The sequence below is a fragment of the Lycium ferocissimum genome, chromosome 2 (assembly GCF_029784015.1).
Source record: "Lycium ferocissimum isolate CSIRO_LF1 chromosome 2, AGI_CSIRO_Lferr_CH_V1, whole genome shotgun sequence".
NCBI classification, from domain to species: domain Eukaryota; kingdom Viridiplantae; phylum Streptophyta; class Magnoliopsida; order Solanales; family Solanaceae; genus Lycium; species Lycium ferocissimum.
Window position 1 is genome coordinate 52,140,118 of NC_081343.1, and position 25,099 is coordinate 52,165,216.

The window sequence follows — 25,099 nt, forward strand, 5'->3', positions numbered from 1 at the left end:
AAAAAAAATGTCTCAAGGCAAAATCGCTCCCTAAGATAACTTCTTAAGGAAAAACTAAAGTTATGCGGAGGGGGCTTCTTTTCCTCGAGGCATAATTTAGTTTTGCCTTATGGGGCAAAATTTTTCCTTAAGGAACTATGTCTTATGGGGTATACTTTTAATTAAGGCATAACCAAAAGTATGCCTTAACTAAAAGTGTGCCTTGAAAAGTTTAAAAAAAAAAAAAAAAAAAAAATGTCTCAAGGCAAAGTCCGCCCTCCGATAACTTTGGTTTTCATCTCATGAGATTGTATCTTCTTCAGATCCGACACTCTCCCATTTCGTCTTGCGAAATTATTTTTTTATTTTATGCACGAGCGGGGTTCGAACCTAGAACCTCGTATCCAAGCGAAGGCAAAACTTAAAAAACAATAAATGAGGAAGAAAATTTAAAAACACCCCAAAAGAAGGGCAATCCATGCAAAAAATTGAAAGTTACTTAGGCTGAGATGGATTGGGCTATAATGGGCTAAAAAGCGGGTCAAAACTTGACCCCCAACCCCCTAATTCTTACTAAGTTTTAATGTCTTTGTTTGGTCTTTTATAATTTTTAGTAAAAACTATTTTTTCTTTATTATGGCTATATATAACATATCGAATTAAAACAAATGACTTTTTGAAAATATTTTGACAAGATTTTTCATGGGTCATTTGGGCTACATATCAACCAATTATTTGATGGACGGGTCAATAATCAACCCAATTTGGACGGGTTGGGCAGGTCATTTTTCATGGGATAATTTTGTAACCTGTAACTCCGGCGAGACACTTTCCCAAGGGCCAAGGCTTCTTTAGGACAGGCAGGGCCTATTTTTGGTATGTTGAAAGATTTGATATTCGAAACAAACTTCAAGTGCAAAATGATTTTCACTTATGTTGCTACAACGAACTAATGTAACTGCGAATATAATATACATGGTTGATTTGACTTTCTATGAGTATTATTGTGTAGAAACTAAACTCTTGCTAAATACTCCTTATATTAATTCATGTGATATTTCTGTTTAACAATTTGACAGGCACAATTCCCAATGAGATCGGTCATCTTTATAACTTCGAGTATTTACGCATGGATGGAAATAAATAAGAGGCTCAATCCCTTTAACCTTATTCAACATTTCATCACTTGAAAGGTTAGATATGAGTGATAACATGCTTGAAGGACCTTTACCGAGAGAGGTTGGAGAGTTAACTATGCTTTACGTGCTTGATCTTGGAAATAATAACCTGACAGGTATGTATAAAAGTATTTGTTGTATAGAATTTTCAAGATTCAATTAAATCTTTGGATATGTCTAATGATCACAATTCAAAATACATGTAATATGATTGATGAATAATTGACCCTATCTTTTTCTCATAAATAACAATACAATTATTTGAGTTGTTGATGTTAATATGGTTCTACCTTGCATCAAGAGGGTAACCTAGCTGTAAATACAACACGAATGAACCGTGAGAGACTAGAGATCCAAATTACTTAGATGACCAAAAAAACTACGTGTTTTATTTCTATTTATTTAAGCTTTGATGGAAAAAATTACCACATATTTGTGTTGATGGTAGGTGGCATATACTCAACAGATTAGTCATGGACACCATTATTAGTCAAAAGAATTATGATTCTGCCTTGTGTGATAATTAAAAAAAGAGACGAGTTCAGACTGAGCTCTATGAAAAACATAATTTAATCTTCAAATTCAAGTTAATTGGTTAACTTTTGATTCTTTGGCTATTCGTTATTTTCTTTAATCTTTCTCTAGTTGGAGTTGAAACTCAAATTGAGTTAGTGATACTACAGAGTAGAGCAAGAATTGCAATTTCCACAGTAGATCATTCCGTGCCTTCTTTTTTAACCTTATCTCCCTCTTAACTTAATGTGGCTTATAAACATTATGGTTCTTAGATTCAAACTAAACATAGATGATTTAATTTACTTTTGATAAGGTTCATGCCATCTATTGTCGAACACGTGCTTCCCTTTTTCAATTCAGGCATCTTATCATGAAAAGGAAAACACTTCAAACGTTTTTCTAAAAACAACTACTATTGAATTTGCCTCTCCTAAACAACCATATGAGAATTTGTTACACCATGAAGTACAACTTGTGCTTATTTCTATTAAAACTATCTGATAGTTATTTAAGGAGGAATTGAGATTTGTACTACTTAATTTCTCAAAATATATTTAGTTTATGCGCACAATAAAGTTCATGGTTTACCCCCATGACCCCATTAAATCAGTTCTTTCAGATTATTTAATTTGTTATTTTTGGTTTACAACTTTACAGGCATAATTCCTGATGAGATTGGTCATCTTCATAAATTGAAGTACTTGTTCATGGAAATAAATTCATTAATGGGTTCAATCCCTTTAACCATATTCAACATGTCATCCCTTCAAGTTTTAATTATTACTGCTAACAAAATTGAAGGACCTCTACCAAGAGAAGTTGGAAATTTGACTATGCTTAACATACTTGATCTTTCAATGAAGAAACTGACAGGTATGGGAAAATAACTAATCCACTGTCATTTTAGAGTTCCTGTTTTTGCATACTTCTGCCCATCCTAATCTTATTGAATTTTGCAGGTGTAATTCCAGATGAAGTTGGTAACATTCAAGAGTTGGAGGACCTTGCATTGTATTTGAATAACTTTAGGGGGTCGATCCCTATTGGTATCTTCAATATCTCATCTCTTGTATATATTTCACTCACAAATAACCACATTTCAAGCAACCTTCCTTCCACTATAGACCATGGGTTACCTAATGTTGAAGCAATATTTCTAGATGGAAACAACATTAATGGTATCTTACCTGGTTCATATCAAATTTGTCTAAACTTACCCATCTCGACCTTCGTGCAAATGAACTTACTGGTCCAATTCTTGAATCTCTAGGAAAATTAAGATTTCTTGAAATTCTCCATTTAGACACTAACTCGTTCACAAGCGAATTAAGCTTTATTACTCCTTTGGCCAACTCTAAACACTTGAGAATTTTGGTATTGTCTTTGAATCCCCTAAATACAGTGCTCCCAAAATCCATCGGCAATCTTTCTTCTCTTCAAACATTTTATGCAGAAGGTTGTAACCTCAAGGGCCATCTTCCAAACGAAATTGGAAATTTGAGAAATCTATCTTCTTTGAGGCTGGAAGATAATAACTTCATTGGAATTGTCCCGCCGACAATAAATTCGTTGAAAAAGCTTCAACATCTTTCACTTGGTGCAAATAGAATAAGTGGTCCTTTTCCAATTGTTTTATGTGAGTTACCCTACTTGGGCATGCTAAACCTTTCACAAAATCAAATGTGGGGTAACATTGCTAGTTGCTTGGGGGATATGACTTCTCTAAAGGAAATTTATCTTGATTCCAATAACTTCACTGCTAGCATACCTTCAAGTCTATGGAACCTCAAAGACGTTTTAAAGCTGAACTTGTCTTGTAATTTCTTTAATGACTCTCTACCACTAGAAAATGCAATACTTCTAGATCTTTCCTGGAAGCAAATCTCAGGCAACATTCCAAGTACATTTGGAGGACTACAGAAGTTGATTCAACTATGTTTGGCTCATAATAGAATTGAAGGATTTATTCCCCAGACATTTTGGAAACTCGTAGATTTAGAAGCATTGGATCTTTCATATAACAAAATATCTGGTGTAATCCCAAAGTCACTAGAGGCACTTAAGCAGCTAGACTCCTTTAATGTCTCATTCATAGGTTACACGGGGAAATTCCTAGTGGAGGACCTTTTGTTCATCTCCCTTATCAGTCTTTCATGTCGAATGAAGGATTGTCTGGTAACCCTCAAAAGCATGTCCCAGCTTGTCGGTTTAATTCAGAGAATCATTCTAATTCAACGAGAAGTAGACTGATATGGCCTGTACTTGCCTCTTCAGTTATCATTGTAATAGGAATTGCTTCAGCAATAATTTTCGTGTTGATAAGACGTTGGGGTAAAACAATCAATGCTGAAGATGAATGGTTGCCTGAGGTAGCACCACAAAGGGTTTCTTACTATGAACTTCAAAGAGCAACTCAGGGCTTTGATGGAAATAACTTGCTAGGTAGTGGAAGTTTTGGTTCTGTTTACAAAGGGATATTGGCAGATGGGATGACAGTAGCTGTCAAAGTTTTCAATGTGCAACTTGAAGGTACATTTCAAACCTTTGATAGAGAATGTGAAATCTTGAGGAATCTTCGGCACAGAAATCTCACGAAGATCATTAGCAGTTGTTGTAAGTTGGATTTTAAAGCATTAGTGCTAGAGTAAATGCCAAATGGGAGCTTAGATAAATTGCTATATTCTCGAGATTACTGTTTAACTAAAATGCAAAGATTGAATATCATGATCGGGGTTGCATCTGCTATGGAATATCTCCATCATGGCTACTCATTACCTGTTATTCACTGTGATCTGAAGCCTAGCAACGTGTTACTTGACAACGACATGGTGGGACACCTGACTGACTTTGGCATTGCAAACCTTTTAACTAAGGAAGAATCTATTGCTCACACTACAACCTTTGCCACAATTGGTTACATTGCTTCAGCTGAATTCTTTATTTAGCTTATAATAATGTTATGGATTAACGCGTTAAAAGTTTATTTTGACATACTTTCTTTTTTCTTTTTTAGAGTATGGTTTCGAAGGTCTTATATCCACGAGGTCTGACGTTTATAGTTATGGTATCATGTTGCTAGAAACCTTTACCAAGAAAAAACCTAGTGATGAAATGTTCGGGGGAGATTTGAATTTGAGAAGCTACGTGCATAATTTACTTCCTCATGAGTTGGATCAAATCTTAGATGCTAACTTGCTAACACTAGATGAAGTGAACTTAAGTCAGAAGCTGCAATATCTGTCATCCATTATGGAGTTAGCCTTGAAATGCACAACTAATATTCCAGGGGAAAGGATGAACATGACTGATGTTGTAACAACACTGAAAAAGATCAAACAAAAGTTTTCTTCTTGTTATTGAACGACCTAGCGACATGACATCAGGTACTTTGCACATACCTTTTGTAAGAACAGGAAAAAACAGCTGTATGTTCACTATGTACCATATAACTATTAGTAATTGTTCCTCCATTTTTTAATACACTCTGAGATTGCGTTTAATCTGCTTATATAATTAGGTGGAAGAGTTCTGGAAGACATTACTATTGGTATGGGAGAATGGGGAACAACAGAAATATGGTTTCTTGTCAATGTTGGCCGCTGATGATTTGCTCAATATCTTGTAGAGTTAATCCTCAATTATGTTTTGAAAAATAGTCTCAGATGGAGCTACCTACGAGTAATTGTTTTTATTTATAGTAAACGCTATCTTTTGTGTTTTCCCTTGTTTCATTAGAAGTGGACTTTTGGTTTTGGTTCTCTTGTTTACTTGGTTGCTACCAATTTTCAGCTCTGTAATGAGATCTATGTATTCTAGGCTATACATTTCACTGCCTTAATGTGGAGTTATGTTGGCAATATGAATTACTGGATACATATTATGTCAAAAGCTCCTATTCAGAAGTTAGCTGACAGCCACTATCACTTGTCATTTGTGCAATGGTATCAATATTTTGACCATCAACTTGTATCAAACAAGGAGGTTACTTGTTGGTTTTGCACTGTCTAAAACCGCTATCAATCTCTACATTAGAGGTGTTAACAAATACTCATATGTAATCACCATTTTTTGCTCATGTTAGAATTAACTATGAGGAATTATCAGGGTCATTGTGGTGCTTGGTTCCAAGAGTTTTGGACATAAGACAATCGTGAGGAAGAAAAATGAGAAACTTGGGTTTTTTATTTCCTTACAATATTGAGAGGTAAATATTTATTAGCACCAGGTGTTACACCTATCTAAAAGACTAGACGGCGCATGTCCGTGCAGCGCATGGGCCCAACACTTTGACATGTAGTGTATACATGTGTATGTAGTTGTGTGAATACAAAATTTATGTATTGGGTAGTGATAGATATATATATATATATATATATATATATATATTTTATACTGCTAATAAATGTACCTAAATTTGCACTGTCGATGCATATATATAAATGAACATTAATACATATACACAAATGTTATTTGTTTATTAAGTGGAATTATGTGACCATGATAAAACAATGAAAAGTAAAAGGAGTGTAAAAGTAACATGTGGCCAAAAACATAATTAATACCTTCCACTTGAAATGACATCATCTGTTCTGATGCAATTTTTATGAGCAGGGGCAAAATAGGGAAAGTATGAATATGTTTAAAACTAAGCTACAATAAGATTCTACTTTTAACTAATGGAATTATTCAATAGCAAGTGCTTTGACCAAATTGCCCTTGGTTGCCCTTGGTCGACGATCCACTTCTTCAACTCATGCTTTTATATAGTTTAGTTTTAAAAAAGGGAATTTGTCTATTACAAATTAAATTGCACGAATTGTCCTTCAAATGGGTTGGTATTTAATTTTTGCCTTTAGCAATTAATTTTAGGAATAATTTCAATAATATACAATCCAGCATAAAATATTATATTCACGTAGTTATATTTTTAATTTACATCCGTATAGCCAACTTTTTTTACAATAGTGTTTATACACACGATATACAACATTATACACTTACTGTAAATAATGTGTCGATCTTATATAAAAGTGTATAATAATGTATAAAAGGGTTATTTTGGGTAATATAAAAAATATGAGTCATTTCAGGTAAATATTTTTTCCAAATAGACATAGGCTGCTATTTTTCCTAAATTTTATGCCTAGTGGCGATAAGTTTTTAATGGTGCGGAACATAACTTGTGAGATATTATGATGCAGAAATATAAATTTATACCCCAAATTTTTTTTTTTTTTTTTAGGGACAAAAATTAAACGGCAATACAAAATAAGGGCATAAGTGACAATGAGCCTAAAAAATGTGGAGAAAGTTTTGATAGGACCTATAGCACAAAATAAAAGATGGAATATCCAATAAAACCGTTAGAAAAACAACGCAATAAGAGAAAGTGAATACTTTGATCTACCAACAAAGGGAGCCACTTTTTTTGGATAGTCATTCAAAAATACTGCAAATACAAATACAGGTGTATAGAAATTAATTGAATGAATCCACCATTATCGACTTAATGGATACTTTTTATAATTACGATATATTCTTGATTTTTTAATATGGTCCACATTTTTTTTTTTTTGATATTGCTTATTTTTTAATATGGGGTCCACGTTTTTTTTATTTTTTATTTTTTACATGAGTTGGAGGTAAAAAATAGTACCACCTTTTTTTTAGACTGTCTAAAAAGGAATGGTATATTTTTATGTTTAGAAATCATTTAACTTGATTTAAATTTACACAAATATCTATAACTTCTTTTAGATCACAAGTTTCAAAGATCTTTCCTTTCTTTTTTAAACTTCGTGCCTAGTCAAATTATGTCACTTAAATTAAGACAGAGAGAATATCTTTTAGTAATATAATTATGAAATTTTTATTACAGAAAGTATTATAATTCAAGTAATTGAAAATATCAACAAATTATTTTACTTAATCCGCTTCTCCTATATATGACTTTCCTTGTTTGGTTCTCGAATTGAAAGATTTGAAATACACTTTCTCCTATCAAGTTTCATGCCATCATCTCTTTCTAATCAACAACACTGAAAAGCGCTTTCATGTGTCAGCATCTCTGTAGTCTTAAATTTTTAAGTATAGACCAACGTCATCATTTTAAGAAAATAAGTGTATACGTTTCTTGACCGTTTATATTTCATCTTATCGATGTTATTTCTCATTATTTGTGTGAGACGTATGTGTCTAAACTTATACCCAAAGGTATAAGCTTTAAATCTTTTAGTTTTATGACTTCTTTAACAGTTTTTGTGTTCAATTTAAATCGTTATTTCTTTTTTCTCGAACTTCTCTTCTTTACATTTTCTCTAAGCGTAACTTTACCATTTTCTGAACTTATTATCATTATTCAAATATCTTTTTTTTCTGTTGCAATTGTCTCCAACTTCTTCACGTGGACCCACCTTAATTTTTTTCCTAGCAATTGTCTCCTACTTCTTCACGTGGACCCCATCTTAATTTTTTTTTTTTGGCAATTATTTCCTAATTCTCCATGCGGACCCCTGCCTTAATTTTTTTTGGCAATTATTTCCTAATTCTCCATGCGGACCCTGCCTTAATTTTTTTTAATCTCTACTATTATAGAAGAGTGGTCCCCACCTTAAATTTGTTTTTTTTCATTCCTACTATTATAGAAGATTGGGCCCCACCTTAAATATATATATTTTTTTAGAATTTTTCTACTATTAAAGAAGATTGGGGCCCACCTTTTTTTTTTTTTTTTTTTTTTTTTTAGTGGTGACTGACGACGTCTATATAGTAGAAATTAGATTAAGCCAACTCACGGTGACTCGCAAGATGTCATGTGTTTTAATTAAAAAACAGACAAAGGAAACCGACAAACCCCATCAACCTGATAATCCGAACCAAACTGAGAAAAAAATCTGATTCGTGGTTTGGTTTGATTTTAAAAGAAAAAATCCGACCACTCTTGGTTTGGTTTGATTTTAGCTAAAAAAAAGTCAAACCGAATCAAACCAACCCGATATTACAAGTATAAAATTTCAAAGATATTTTATACATAAAAGTATTTATTTATAATGTAATTTATAAATATTTGTTAAACTTTTTCATTGTTTTTTGTCTTTAAATATTATTTCAAGCTTGAAATTAGAATTTTGAATAGTCCAATAAGTTTTATAGCCCATAGATATTAGTAACTCAAATAAAACCCAACAAATATCAAATCAATACTAATGCTAACAAAAAAAAAGTTCAATTCTAACACTAGGAATGATAGTAATGTTGGATATCTATTCTTTAGTTGTCATTGGTTTAGAGAGTGAAAATAAATAACATAATTTTACTTTTTTCTTTAATATTTAGTCACGTAATTAATACTTATTAGCCGTACTTATTTTAGCATAACTTAGTACTTTTATTTTCTATATGCCTTATAAATTAGCCGTATTTATTATAGCATGCCTTAGTACTTTTAGATTATGATCATTTTATTTTATGCAATTTCATTGCTTTTTTTGTTGAATATTTTAGTACAATGTCATCTCTCATTTAACATTTTATGTTATTTTTTTAAAAAGATCTTAATTAGATAGTCGTATCTTACTAGAACTAAAGAAATATTTGAAGTACAAGTTATATATTTTGTAGAAGACTTTACCGAAAAAAAACCCAAAAAGCCCGAGCAACCCAAAAAAACCCCGAAAATCCGAGGTTGAAAAACCCGACTTTTATTGGTTTGGTTTAGTTTATAGATTTAAAAATTCGATGCAATTGGTTTGATTTGGTATTTGAAAAATCCGAACCAACCCGATCCATGTACACCCCTAGTTTTAATTATCAATCTTCTGTGCTATATTTTACCGTGAAAAGGACTGTATATAATTATAAAAGAAACATTTGGAATAGACCACAACATTGATTTTTCATTTGGTTCAACCATGCATTCAGTTGATAACTACTGGAACAGATAGCGCCAGAAGTTATTCCTCCATAGTACTCCATCCGGATAAAAAAGAGTGTTCACTGTCGACTTTGCCTTTTTTTTTTTGAGGTAAAAAAGAGTGTTCATTTATCAAATCAAGATATATTAACCTTATTTTTTCAGATTTGCCCATAGTAAATGCTATTTGATCAAATCCAATACCTATTTAATTAGGATAGTTTAATCAAATTGTCTATTTTTGCCTAGGAGTTAGTATTTTGTTACGGGTGTGCAAATGACTAAATGAACACTCTATTTTATCCGGAGAGAGTAATTTTTAAATGGACAGATATGCTAAGCAAATTGGAGATGAAGCTACCAAAGGAAGTTGAAGAAGTGAATAAATTGCTCTTTGTTCCAAGATTTGTTAGATTTACTTGAATTGTTACAAGTTATTCGATTTTTTCGAACATGGATTAAAAAATACTATTATTAGCCTATTTGGCCAAGCTTTTTAAATCAGGTTGGAGGTGGAGGTAGAGGATACTTACCATATGAGTAACGCCTTCTTGTCATTATTATCAAGTAATTAAGGTTTTCCCGCAAATATTAAACTGTCATATATTTTTTTTATAGTAATCAATAAAATAAAAAGAACGGAAAAGAGCCAAATATACCCTTCGTTATACTTTGGGTCCAAATATACTCCTACTGTTATACTTTGGGCCTAAATATACCCCTCCTCCGTTAAAGTTGTTAAAGTTGGACATCCAATCCTACGTGACACTGCCATTTGATGATGTAGACGCCACATGGCATGCCATCTCATCATCCCTAATCCATTTTATCCTCCCTCTATTTGTTCTTCCACACTAAAATCTCTTTCCTAATCGTTGCCACCATCATTACCATCAATTGGGACTTAATTTTTTTTTCCTCCCACCATCGTTGCCTCCTTCTACTAAGTTTCTAAACCCCAAATTCTCCAATTCTTTTCTCAATACCCGTAAGGCTCCATTTCAATTCTCTTAATGGGTTATCTTTTTTTCTTTTTCTTTTTGAAATTGGGTTATTATTGTCTTTGACATTGTTACTGTAAACTATTAATTATTGATTATACAAAACAGGGCCAAATATATTCCTCGTTATACTTTGGGTCCAAATATACCCCGCCGTTAAATTTTGGGTCCAAATATACTCCCTCCCATTATACTTTGGCACAACTATAACCCTCATTTTAACGGAGGGACACATGTCATCATTCTATTGGCCTATTTTAAATTAACTCTTAATTAAAAAACCCATACCCGAAATATTTGAGTCAAGCTTCTTCAATGGCTGCTTTCTCTCTGTCACTGAAAAATTAATTTGCTTCTTCTCTTTCAATGGCTGCTTCTTCTCCTTCTTTTTCTTCTTCTTCAACACAAAGCATCTTCGTGGACGCAAGTTAAAATAATAGTATTGGTTTGCACAATGGACCTCCAACTGGATGACTGTGGATGAAAATTTCCCTTGGTCCAAAGAAGAGAAAACCAAAACAATGACAGAATGAATAGTCTTTCGTGCCTAATTCTATTCTTCTTTTATTTTTCAAGGGTAAGCACATATACTTTCCAAAAACACTCACTAGTAATTGTCCTAAAACACTTGCATTACGCACAAAGACTGCATAAAAACGTACCGCATCCATTTCTTAAAAAAATCAAAATCGTTTGTTTACAAAACCAACGCAAATCTATAACACCCGTAGTTGATTCTTCGTTCCTCATTTGTAAACACAACCATTGGACAATACTACTACTGTCGGAAAAAGGATTGCAGAAGCAGCAATTGAAGAAGCTTTGAACTTGAATTTTATGGGTCTTTTAATTGGATATGAGTTATAGGTTGGGTTTTAATTAATTAAGAGATAATTTAAAATAGGCCAATAGGACCATGACACGTGTTCCTCCATTAAAATGAAGGGTATATTTGTCGCTAAAAGATAATGATAGAGATAATTTGGACCAAAGATATAATAGATATTTGATCCAAAGATAACTAGAAAAGCATATTTGACCCTTTTCCGATAGTACAAGGGTATATTTGGCCCTTTTAGTTGATTATATAAGCAATTTGGTTGGTGGTTTTTTCTTGAGTTGAGTAGTTAGTGATTGAGACGAATGTACGAATGCAATTTACAGTGTTTTATTCCTCTCGATGTTATTAAAGGACTAACTCGTTGAACTTAGGATTTGTTTTTATTTTATTTTGTATTATAGTTTTATTGAAAAGTTAGCGACTTTATGTTTATCTACTGCTGAGACAAGCTTCTTGTGTTGGCAATTATGGTAGATTGAAGTGGCGAGAGCGATTTTCGAGAGGTTCCAAAATACGAAGAAGCGATGTTTAACACTTACTATATATACATAGAAAAATAATTTTAACCTTCAATATATATTATAATTTTCTGCCATCCGAACCCCCTCGGTTACAGTTGGCTCCGGCCCCCGTGGAGGGGAAGGAAATTTTAGAGGGAAAGGGTAAAATGAGTTAGGGGTGATGAGGTGGCATGCCACGTGGCATCCACCTCATCAAATGGCAGTGTCACGTAGGATTGCATGTCCACCTTCGACAACTTTAATGGAGAAAGGATATATTTTGGACCTAAAGTATAACAGCAGGAGTATATTTGGACCCAAAGTATAACGAGAGATATATTTGACCTTTTTATGATAGTACAAGGGTATATTTGACCCTTTTCCGTAAAAAGAAATACTTGTTGGTTTTTCAACTTGTTTTTGGTGACAACTTTTTCTATAAATGGAATTGAGCTAGAAAAAGCTAATGCATATAATTTGAAAGATATTTTCATTCAACAAAATAAATCGAAGTCGGCAATTATATTTGGATAAAAGTTTGCGGAATGTCTAACAATGCTCTCGTCCTCAGTGTCTATTCCTGTATCCGAAAAATAAAGTAGTGGCGTGAGTTCACTAAATCAATGAATGATTACATTATCTACACTTATAATAATATAGCAGTATTTTAATCATATCTTATAATGCAAGTATTTTTTTCTAATATATATAGCACTATACAGGTAGATAAAGGTTGAGGTAAACTATAAAAGCATCTGATCGTGAAATTGATACAAAACTAATAAATAAAATATCATATTAACAGAAAATTTTAGGTAAATTACATCTTAATAATTATAAAATTTTGTACAAGATTTAAACGAATCAGATCTATTAAGAAAAAATAAGTAATTGTAAGAAAAATTAAATGCACTTAATAAATGAATATCTGAATATACTTCTATTGTGAAAAAAATAAATAACATAAACAAGGAAAAGAACAAAGAGAAGTAGGGGAATAAAAAAAGGGGGAAAGTCTTTAGGGAAAGTAGGCCTAGGCTTGAACATTAAATTGTCGGGTCTAGTTTTGCGAGTCAAATTCGGCTTTCCAGTCCACCTTCAATGACCCCACCTCTCATCTTTATCTTCCCCAAATTTTGTTACTTCGTCCGTTTCAAATTATCTATCGTGCTTTTAAAGAAATAATCGTTAAGATTATTAGTGATTTTAAGAAATTCAAGATAAAATTTATTTTTTCCATTTTAATCTTTATGTAGTAATTATTTTTGAAGATCACAGACACTTTAATTATGAGTAGATGACACATAAATAAGTAAATATTAAATGAAGAGATATTATAGAAATAAGTGTAAAATAGTCAAAATTCCTCTTAATTGCTAACGGGTTGTTTGGTAGCGGACTAAATTATTCCGCAATTATAATTCTAAAATTATAATTTTGGGATTAATTTATCTCATCTAAGTGATGGAATAAAATAATCTCACGGTTAATACGATATCGTGATATCCATTATTAAGTTTGGGCTTATTTTATATCCTGTTTGATAGAATGTATAAATTTACATCATCTATCAAATAGAGTACAAAATTAATCCTAAATTTAGTGCTGGAATATTCCACCGTATCCTGTGTTCCAAATGACCCGTTAATATAAGAGAGAAACATGACAGGTAATTTGAGACAAAAAGTGAGTTTATTAATTGGGTAAAATTCGTAATTACCTGGAAACCTAGGGGCTATACCAAAAAGAGAAGAAAGTAGAGGGAGAGAGAGAAAACGCAAAAGAAGAATAGCTGGATTCACATGGCTAGCTAGCTATTTTACAAAATGGGTCCTTTTTCTTTCGCTTTCTCTTCACCTAACCGACAATTATGATCTTTGAACCTTAAACAAAACATAAAAAAACTCAACCAAAAACAATTCTTTCTTCTTCTTTCTCATCCATTTTTTTTTACATTGATTTTTTTTGAGCTGGAGAAGTTATGGCTGATGATAAGGTATTGTGGGGCTTTTCTTGTTTACACAAAAAGTTCATTTCTTTACTTGTTTATAGCTCTTTTTTTTTTTTTCATTTTGGAAATTATACTGGGGTTATTGGGTATTTCTTGATTTTTGAAAATTCAGTGTGTATTGTGTGGAAAGATTATTTCTTTTTAGCCAATCTAAGTTCAGGTTTGTAGTCCAGTGCAAATCTAACTTGTTTTAAAAAAAATATTATACAAATCTGGGTTTTAGTAGAAAAGTTGTGGAATATTTAAAAAGAAGATAATGTGTTTTTGTTGCATGTTCTTGCTCATTTTATTATGAAATAAAAATGAAATCTTTGTTTAGTATCCCTGGGCCTGAAGTTAATAATTTGGACCCTGAAATTAGATTTAGTTTCAAATATCTGATCTTTTTATCTTGAGGATGCTATATTTGTTCAGGATCTGGTTTTGTATGTGTATTTACCTGTAGGGGTTTTTTGTTTTGGAGATTTTTTTTGTGATAGATATGTCTCTAATTTATTTGGATGTGTTGTTATAGATCTGATCTTAGCCGTCCAAGATCTGTTGGTATTAAGTACTTGATCTAGCCTCCCAGTTTCGCTTAGTCAAATAAATCTCTATTAGCAGTTGCCAAACTTTTTTTTATATTGTGCTTCAGAATGATAGTCCCATGTTTGTTTGCATGTTTTGCCCCAGGATAGAGTTGAAAGAGGAAAGGGGGGGATGTTGTTGTAGTCTTTCTTGTTTTTGTTCAATATGCTGTATCTTAGTTATTGAAATGTTGTTTTTGTTGGTCTGAGATATATGTTTGATGTGGAGTGTAGGAGATGTCAGCTCCTGTTATGGATGGGAACGATGCGGTGACTGGTCATATAATTTCCACAACCATTGGGGGCAAGAATGGCGAGCCAAAGCAGGTAGACGCGATGTCTTTATCAGAATCATAAGTTTATTAGTTAGACATAGTTTTTTGTATTTTTGATATGTAATGCTTCTTCACTGGGTATGTTGTTGTTGTTGTTGTTGATATGTAATGCTTCTTCACTAGAAGAATGATCAAAATAATTCTCGCATATTACACTTTATAAATTGACACAAATGATTTACCCTTTATATTCTTATTCCCATATTCGCATGTTCCATATTGAATCATGAGCATGTGTAACCTGATTTATTACACAAAATTGAAATTCTGTTTGCCTTCCAATATAATCTGGTGCAGACGGTCAGTTACATGGCTGAACGTGTTGTGGGGACTGGATCGTTCGGAATTGTCTTTCAGGTATTTGAATATGTATCTTCTTATTTTACTAATCATTTTTTTTTTAAACAAACTATTTGTTTGACGTATGCTTCTCTTGTGAAGGCAAAATGTCTGGAAAACGGGGAGACTGTGGCAATAAAGAAGGTCCTGCAAGACCGTAGATACAAGAATCGTGAGCTGCAGCTAATGCGCACTATGGATCACGCAAATGTTGTTTGCCTAAAGCACTGCTTCTATTCAACAACGAGTAAAAATGAGCTTTTTCTCAATTTAGTCATGGAATATGTTCCTGAAACTATGTATAGAGTGCTAAAGCATTATAGCAATATGAACCAGAGAATGCCGCTCATCTATGTTAAGCTTTACACATACCAAGTGAGTGAAATGCTTTCCTGAGTGGTATTTTTGTTTCCTAAGTTTGAGCAATACTAAGTGGTATTATTGTTTCCTAAGCTTTGAGCCATACTAAGATTTAGACGTATTCAGGTATTTAGAGGGCTGGCTTATATGCATACTGTTGCTGGTGTATGCCACAGGGACTTGAAGCCTCAGAATGTTTTGGTAATGCATCTTTCAAACTGCTAAATTTGTGTAGCAAATTATGGCCCTTTTTTTCCTTATTTCATTGTTTCCTATCACAGGTAGACCCTCTTACTCACCAAGTAAAGATTTGTGATTTTGGAAGCGCAAAAGTGCTGGTAAGTGTAGAATCATAAGAGTTTATTTCTGTAGCTATCCTCAATTTTTGTACTAAAGAATTATGGATTTGTTCCTTGTCTTCATTCTAAGTTACCTCCCTTAGCATCTCCCCTGAACTGACCACTTCATAATGTAATGCCTTTTTCTTTTTCTTGGGAGGGGCAGAATGGGGGCTATATTTACATGAGGAAATTTATATTCCTGCCGTGAAATACCTTTGATGGGGTTGTCACTTTTTCAGTGGCTCTAAATAAAAACAGCAATAGGTTCCCCACTGACTGTGACTTCATTAGCTTAAATTAACTTTTGCAAGCTTATGGCGTAGACTACGTCATTTCAGAAAGCTCCTTGACTTTTTGTGAGAATTACTTGATTTTGAAGTTGTGGTTGGTTCTTATATTTATGGAAGTACCTTATTTTATCAGGTTAAAGGAGAAGCAAACATCTCATACATCTGCTCGCGGTTTTATCGGGCTCCTGAACTCATATTTGGTGCAACAGAGTATACTACTTCAATTGATATCTGGTCAGCAGGCTGTGTCCTTGCTGAGCTTCTTCTGGGCCAGGTTTGTAGTGACTTAAAGACTTCTATGGATTACATATTATCGTGAAATCTCTGCTGGTGCACTATTCCAATTTCTAACCAATTTTTGCAATCATCTTCTTGCAGCCATTGTTCCCCGGAGAAAATGCTGTGGACCAGCTCGTTGAGATAATCAAGGTGCCGTGTGATTAACTCTTATAAACTGATGCAAATGTTGTAGTGGAATGTGGTTTCATTTGCTTCATCTTATAGGTACTTGGAACACCTACAAGGGAGGAAATTCGCTGTATGAATCCAAATTATACTGATTTTAGGTTTCCACAAATCAAAGCACACCCTTGGCATAAGGTATGCTTTCATTTGATTTTAGTGGTACCTAGTGGAGCAACAATTTGTTGTTTTGCTGCTTGCTGTGTAGATCATTCCGAGCTCGTGTATATCATGTTCTATGATTCTATCTGCTGCTGACTTACTATGTTATGCCTGGTCTCAGGTTTTCCACAAACGGATGCCTCCTGAAGCAATTGACCTTGCTTCTCGGCTACTGCAGTATTCACCAAGTCTACGTTGCACTGCAGTAAGTTCAATTTAGTTTTTTCCTTTTTCTCTAATGGGATTGTCATCCATTAAAACAACAATTCCTGTAGCACGATTGGCATGTCTCCATTTGGGGTGGCCTTTTTTTTTGGTTCCTTTTATGCTCCCACATCTCCTTGTGCTGTTTTTACTGACTTGTTACCAGTGCTCAGTTCGCATATTGTTTCTTTGTTTATTGAACAAAGAATTCCTAAATCTATTAAATTAATATGCTTCTCATCTTGCAGCTTGAAGCATGTGCTCATCCTTTCTTTGATGAACTTCGTGAACCAAATGCACGCCTTCCCAATGGTCGCCCATTGCCGCCTCTCTTCAATTTTAAGCAGGAGGTACGGCTTTCACATGTTTATTCTTAAATTAAAGGTTACACCATCCGTGCTTCATTCTTCCTGATCTCAGCTGAAGGGCACTCCAGGGCAGGCACAGTAGGAATTCAATGTGATTAAATTCTTCATATTTCCCAAAGGGCAGAATGTAGAAGTATGTTTGGCAATTAGCGAAGATTAGAACGATTGATTCCATGAACCCACTGGAAGGCAGATACTTTTTTCCGACACGCTGTAGCTGGTGGTTGATCCAAGTCCATAGTATACACTGGAGAATGAACGTAAGCAAATTCTTATTCTGGAGCATGGTTGGGTTATGCAATGACTCACCTATTATACTGAGTTCATGTTTGAAGTTGATATTTTGGAATGGCAAGCCTGAAGAGGGTAATGCAATCTTGCATGTAATAAGTTATGCTACTTGGAGGTAGTTCCGGCAACTGGTGTTGAAACAACATGATGACATGGGACTCATTCTGGATTGGCAAAGAATGAGGGTTCCCTGACCAAGGAAATGAAAAATTGGGAGGACGAAGGAGATGGAGATGAGACAGAAAACAGGAGGAGAAGAAAGAAGGCGGCAGAAATTCACAGGCATCCTTTATGTCTGAAGATTGACAAAAAGGATCTGTAGCCTTTCCTTGTACTCAAGGAGAGTAGGTCCCTTGGTAACTGGAGTTATTTTTGTTTCTTTTTTTTTTTTTTTTGGTTAGTAGCTGGGGTAGACTAGGCTTCTAAGAAATGGACTGAACCTATACTTATTTGGCCAAGAATAAGTTGGGCTACTCAAAATACAAAATTAAGGTTTACACAATACCACTGGATTAAATGGCCTAATCGTGGTCCTTCCATATTGTTCTTTGAGACGAGCCTTTGAGGTTCTTACGACTCTGTAAGAAAGCTATGTTAGAGGTTGGGTGAAAATCTTTCTACAAGAAGTTCCGATGATCAAATTAGTGTCGACAATGAAAACGAGTAGAGAAGTCTAGTGGTGAGAAACATGTCCAGTGGAGAGTGTCAAGTATTTATTGGAGTGGTTTGACCTTGAGGTGTTTGAGATGTTACACCTTGAATAACGGGAACGCCCTTGCCCATCGTGTCAGATAACAGGCTCTAAGTGAGGTATGTTGGTACAGCATCGACTGTAAAGAAGCTATGTATTGTCACTGAATCTTAATGAAAGAAAGCCCTTGTATGTTTCTGGGAGAAAGAAGCTGAAATAGGTGTCCGTAAAGCAGAAAACCTCATTCTTCGATGATCTACATTCTTATTGGCTACTGAGATGTTAGTCACAACAGCATTTCAGTTCTAAAGATGCAAGCAAATTGTTAAAGCATGTATTTCTACAAGCATAAATTAACTGGACATATCTTTAGCTGGAATTTCCATCTTCAATTGTCCATTACAATTTAGAAGCATGTCTTCGCCATTTATATTGTATAACTATGTTACTGTCACAGTTACGCATTCTGTACTTACCTATCTTAAGTTAACTCCATTGCTTATCCAACTGTATTTTCCCGGTTTCAGTTATCTGGTGCCTCTCCAGACCTCATAAACAGGTTGATACCAGACCATATAAAAAGACAGATGGGCCTACATCTTTTTGCATCCCACGGTGACATGACGTAAAGTAACTGCTTAGAAAAGTATGCTAGTTGATGATCTAAATATATGAAGGGATCAAAGTTTACATCCCTTCCAGAGGAGTCCAGCCTGACAAGCGACAGCATCTCCTGGTCGACGAGGACAACGTAATGGGCTGCAGTGCATTTTAGTTCTGTATTTGGTATTATCTTTTTTGTTCCACTCTTCAAATTATCCCTCTTAGCGGCCAACTAGTGAAAAAGGAAATATGTTTTTGTACATGTTTGTTAGTAGTAAATTGATCAGAAAGCTTCCAGGGAAATGATTGAATGTGACATGTATGGACAAGTTGCAAGGCTCCAAAAGGATTGCCAGGAGTTGAAAAGGGCAAGTGTTTTTCTTCTTAAGTTAATCTTGCACTTCAGTTTGTATTTAGCAGTCTTTTGTTTTGGAAAGAGTTGCCAGCAAATTGTGTTACAGTTGCTCTATGTGATTATGATTAATGGAACATATCTATTGTATTGCCTCTCTTGATTTACTCTTGTCGTCTTTGCCTTAGTTCTTAGTGATTTCCTGCTTTTCATCTCATATTTTGTGAGGCTGACGCCTTTTGGTTTGGAACTGTTCTCGCTATGCAGGTTGATAATTACATTGCCACCGTTGTGAGATGGTAGAAAATAGATATCATTTTTGTTAACAGTATTGGCCTAGAGTTGGTATAAAAAATATAGCCAGCCAGCCTCTTATTCTTTAGACCTTTCATTGCGAAGAATTCATATTTCTTTGTTTTCCTTCTCCTCAACTTTTGTTTTCCTTCTCCTCAACTTTTGTTTTCCTTATGGCTTTCATTGTTCAAAAAAGAGCGTTAGTGAAAGTTTTCCTCGTAGTGCTCTCTATTAGTTTCTTCTCGTTTATTTATATTTAAGGTTGTCTGCTTGCATCTTAATTTATCTGATGTCAATACCACTAGATAATTATGGATTTATTATCCTTCTACACTTGCTCAAGTTCCTCCATTGTGCGATCATGGTCTTATGTTGTGGGTAGGTAATTTGCTCTGCTTACTGATATGTTCTTGTTCCTTAATTTATCGAAAGCCATTTTGACTAATTAAATCTTATTGATCGTGAAAATTTCATTTTTTTTGCGCGGATTGCCCTTCTTTTGGGGTGGTCTTTAAATTTTACCCCTCATATTTGTGGTTTTAAGTTTTGCCCTTCGCTTGAAATGGTGAGCGAATACCTGAGGTTCTGGGTTCAAATCCCCGTTCAGGCATAAAATAAAAAAATAATTTCGCAAGGCAAGGTTGGGCGTGTATGTCGGATCCGACATATACTCCTTAAGGAAAAATTAAAGTTATGTCGGAAAGTCTGCCTCATAGGTAGAATTTTTCATTAAGGCATAGTTTAGTTATGCTGGTGCAGACTTTTAGTTAAGGCATAATCAAAAGTATGTCCCATAAGGCAGAATTTTTCGTTAAGGCATAGACTTTGCCTTATAAGGCAAAAATTTTAGTTATGCTTTAAGGAAAAGTTTCACCTTATGAGAAAAGATACTAGCTTATGTCTTACGATAAGATGCTTTCTCATAAGTTTACCTTAAAAATATTAAATATATGTTTCAAGGTAAAGTCTGTCCCCTCCGGCAGATTTTAGTTAAGCATAACTAAAAGTTTGCCGGAGGGGGCAGAGCGAAATTCAAATTTCTGCCTTGCGATTTTTTTTTTAAATTTTTGACTAAATGTGGGGTTCGAATCTGGAACCTGTGAATTTTAAACGAAAGGTAAAACTTAAGGGCTAGTAATTTGAGGGCAAAATTTAAAGACCATCCCAAAAGGAATTGCCGAAGTTTCTCCGGACTTGACAAATGCAATCAATTTTCCGTTGTAAACTAATTCCCTTAATCCAATTGTCATAAAGACCCAAAATCGGTATCTAAACTTATGCAGCGAAATATAAACTCAAAACTCCACCTTAAGGTATAGTCTCAAGCTCTCAAAACTCCACCTTAAGGTACAATCTCAAACTTAAGGTAGAGTTTGCCTTCAGGCATAATGCAAAATTCTACATTAAGGGATTTTTTTTTTTTTTTTTTTTAACTTAATTGAAATTTTACAAAATTTCTATCTTAAGGTTAATTTTTGCCCGAATAGGCCTAATTTTGCTACAAATTTTTGTTTTGCAATTTTTTTTTTACTGAGCTGAAGTTCGAACCCAGAACCTCGGGATATTAGGCGAAGGGCCAAAATTAAAGATCACAGGGACAAAAATTAAAGAACAGTGCCTTTGAAGGGTAATCCGCACAAAAAAATGAATGGATACCATATTGGGAAAAGGACATATATGGCCGCTCGGCCATAAATAATCCCATCCTCTAGCCCAATTTTTTCCAAACTCAAAATGTAGCAATTAAACAAATCCCATCCATTAGCCAAAACTTAAATAAGAAAATTTTCAAATAAAAATTCAAACACAAAAATGTTTGAGGCGATTTTTATATATAATGTGTCATTTGTGTATAAAATATGTATTAGTACCTATCTGTGATGTTCAAAAATTGTATAAAATATGAATCACTAAGGTATGTATCAATTTTGTATATAATATGTATCACTTGTATATATAATATGTATCAAGACAACAAGAACCGTCCCCGTATAGAATAGAAAATTGTATCATTTTTGTATATAATATGTATCATTTTTGTATAGAAAGTGTATATATAATTCCGACGTGTATATATAAAGTACGTATCGCTCTTATATAGAAAGTGTATCATACGTATAAAAAATGTATTATAGAAACCGTATTATTGTGGTATATAACATGTATCACTATTTTATATGTAAAATAAATAAATAAATCATATCATTATTGTATAATATGTGTATAATTAACGTATAATTTATGTATAATAAATATATAATTAATTCCAAATTATGTATATAAACTGTATCATTCTTGTATATAAAGTGTATATGCAATTCCAACATATGTATATATGCTCTAGCAGCCCTTTACGTTGCCACAAAAAATCTTTTTTTTTTTTTTAAAGCGCCTGGGCTGTTGGGTCTGCCAGCCTTGGCATTATTTTGAGCCGGCCGGTCATTTTTTGGCATTAATTTAGACCGACCGGACTCCTAATGAAATTAAGCCCAAATAATAATTAAATGTGAGATTAATTTGGCTAAATGGACACACAGTGTCCTTTTCCCTTTCATCTACTAGACTTGTGGTGGCCCAAGCCCGTTTAGTCAAGGTTCATATTCAAATTTTGGTACTAACAGTAACACATCTGAGTAGGAATCCCCTTGCCAATCAAGTGTTGTTTCAAGCTTAGAGCCTGTTTGGATGGGCTTAAAATAAGTTTTTATAAAGTTTCGAATAAATTATAGTCTTCCAAAAAAAAAAAGTTAGAGTAGACTAACTTTTTTTTTTTTGGCTTTTATAAGTCGTTTTCGCCTATAAGTTCGCTTAGATAAGCTAAGCCAAATGGTCCCAATTATTTTTTGGGCTTATTTTATACACAAAATGGCTTTAATTTGCCACCCAAACACTCAAAAAAAAAAAAATTTATAAGCAACTTATAAGCCAATCCAAACGGGCTCTTAAATGCGCGTCGTCAAATTTGATGTCATTTTTCATTTAGACATCTTATCCTAGAATCATTTTTTTGCGCCGATTGCCCTTCTTTTGGGGTGGTCTTTAATTTTTACCCCTCATATTTATGGTCTTTAAATTATGCCTCATATTCTTTGGTCTTTAATTTTTGTCCTTCGTATTTAACTCTCGAGCGTTTACGTGTAACTCGAGGTTCCGAGTTCGAACCCCCACTCAAGCAATTAATTAAAAAAAATTTGCAAGACAAGGTTTTGTCGCGTGTATGCTGGGCAAGGCGATACACTTCGTTAGGAATTACCAAATTTATACCACACATACTCACGCCTCGATTTACAGATGGATCCGATAACTTTGGGAATTCCTTAACGTTTATACCCGAAAGTATAATTTTAATGGCAAACTTTTATGCCGAATTTAAACTTCGTAAGGAATTACAAAGTTAAAGCCGACACTGATACTTAGCCAAGTCTGCCCCTTTAGGCAGAAACGGTCCGATAACTTTTTAATTCCTTAACAAGTTATGCTCGGTGATACTTTAAGGCAAAATTTTCGACCAAAATAAAACCAGTGAAGGAATTAAAAAAGGATACCGGGCACGATACTTATGCCAAGTCCCCATAAGGATAACAACGGGTCCGATAACTTTGAATCTTAAAAGTTTACGCCGGGCATACTTTTAAAAGAAAATTTTATTTGGGCCGCATAAACTTGAAAGGAATTACCAAAGTTATCGGACGATACGCCAAGTCTCCATTAATAGGTAATGCGGTTCGCATAACCTTGTAATTCCTTCACAAGTTGTATGCGGACAGCATAAAATTTAAATCCTGTCTTGCGAATTTTTTTTTAAAATTTTGATCCGTGTGGAAGTTGAACCTAACCTATTAATTTTAAATTAAAAAAATTTAAAGATTTCAAATATGAAAAAAATTTAAAGATCATCACCCCAAAGCAGAATTGCCTCTCCTAGAATTGACCAATTAAACACATGAAATTAACATATATTTGCCTATGAAGTCTTCACTGACAGCCAAACGAATAAACGAGGCACGTACAATTTACATGCGGATATTGTGGTAAGAAACGAATGGAACAAATAACTTTGGCTTTTGATGCCAAATAATTCAAACCCTTTTTGAGCCAAAAAAAAGAAGGTCGTCCATACATTTAATACGAAAGAAGAAATAAAAATAAAAATAAAGGTATTCTTAGAGAAATATTTATTGACATTTGATGTCACATCAAATAATAAATAAATAAAAGCAAGAGCTGTGTTTTATTCTTAATCATTTCAAAGATACTTTAGTATAGTTCTTATGGTTATATGATTAATTTTTATGTGTTTATTGGGCTGTGGATTAATTGTCAGTTCCATTTGATTAATTGTCAGTTCCATTTCGTAAGAGTCAAACCACTCACACAGCAAGCGCTAATAGCGAGCACATCAAAGCTTATGAAATGATTCACTGCTTCTTCACTTTTACTACCCACATGATACTATCTGTTGATTGGTTAAAATACAGGGTAACCAATGAATACCATGTGTTTACTATCCTTCCAGTGTTGCTTAGCACACTGAATCTCATCGTAAATGTACTATTGCTGTCCTCTTACGGAAGACAAGGCGACACTCCCCACATCTCAAGATTTCTCTTACTTATCTTTTCCCACGCACTTAAAACTATTCGTTTTGTCTCAATTTATTACTTTTCGCTTTTTTATATTCAAATGGGAATTTTTTTTACCACAATTTATTCATATGTCGATTAAATATTTTAAATTATTACTCTCTTTATTCCATAATAAGTGTTATCTTAGTTAAAATAAATTATCCCATAATAAGTGTCACATTAGGAAATCAAGATATAAATTGACTAGTTTTTTCCAACTCTATTCTTAGATAAAAACTGACAAATTAAAGTAATATTTAAATGATGATTGGAAAAGTCACATAGTAATTTGGTATTATTGGATTCTCAATATCAAAAGAATTACTACTTTTGCATGCTCTAATAAAGAGGAAAAAGTAATTCATTTTTATTATATAGGGGTAATTTAGTAAATTTTACATTGCTTTATTGGTTTCTTAATATGCGTGGTTTTGGCTAATGTGACATTTATTATAGGACAGAGAGAGTAATTATTGTGACTTATAGTAGTACATTTTATGTTGTTTATGAATATATAATTGTTTTTTAAGAAACTTAAAAATTGTATGATCGAATTTACTAAACAAAAAAAATTGATTCTCGATACCAAATTATATCACATAAATTGAGACAGAGGAAATCCTACCACTATAATTTGCTTGCATTATAAGAGTAATAATTGTTTATTTTTACTTCTCCCAAAAGTTTTCTTTTTCAAGAAAATATCTTATTAGAAAGTGTTTTTTTTGTTTTGTTTAACCATCCATATCCTGTTCTCATTTATCGGACTAACTCAAATTTGAGTTGTGTAGTCCAATTAAATGGAGGAGGACGTCCTGTAAGAGATTTCAGTATTTTCAAAACTCAAACTCGAGATGTGTAGGGATGCTATTTATCCC

The 25,099-nt window shown here is 33.5% G+C and overlaps 1 protein-coding gene and 1 pseudogene across 1 annotated transcript; both read left to right on the forward strand.

The window, feature by feature from the left end:
* The first annotated feature begins 1,179 nt into the window (after positions 1-1,179).
* LOC132047718 (LRR receptor-like serine/threonine-protein kinase FLS2) lies at positions 1,180-5,066 on the forward strand (annotated as a pseudogene).
* An 8,650-nt stretch (positions 5,067-13,716) lies between these two features.
* Positions 13,717-19,457, forward strand: LOC132043865 (shaggy-related protein kinase eta). The gene is made up of 12 exons (XM_059434324.1): positions 13,717-13,923; positions 14,739-14,831; positions 15,137-15,196; positions 15,281-15,553; positions 15,665-15,739; positions 15,820-15,876; positions 16,303-16,443; positions 16,548-16,598; positions 16,674-16,769; positions 16,915-16,998; positions 17,246-17,347; positions 18,875-19,457. Exons 1-12 carry the CDS (start codon positions 13,909-13,911, stop codon positions 18,974-18,976), a joined length of 1,149 nt encoding a protein of 382 aa, XP_059290307.1. The 5' UTR covers positions 13,717-13,908; the 3' UTR covers positions 18,977-19,457.
* The last annotated feature ends 5,642 nt before the right edge of the window (positions 19,458-25,099 follow it).

Coding starts and splice junctions, on each gene's coding strand:
- LOC132043865 (XM_059434324.1), top strand. Junction 16,599..16,673: donor AGCTCGTTGAGATAATCAAG/GTGCCGTGTGAT, acceptor TTCATCTTATAG/GTACTTGGAACACCTACAAG. Junction 16,770..16,914: donor AAGCACACCCTTGGCATAAG/GTATGCTTTCAT, acceptor GCCTGGTCTCAG/GTTTTCCACAAACGGATGCC.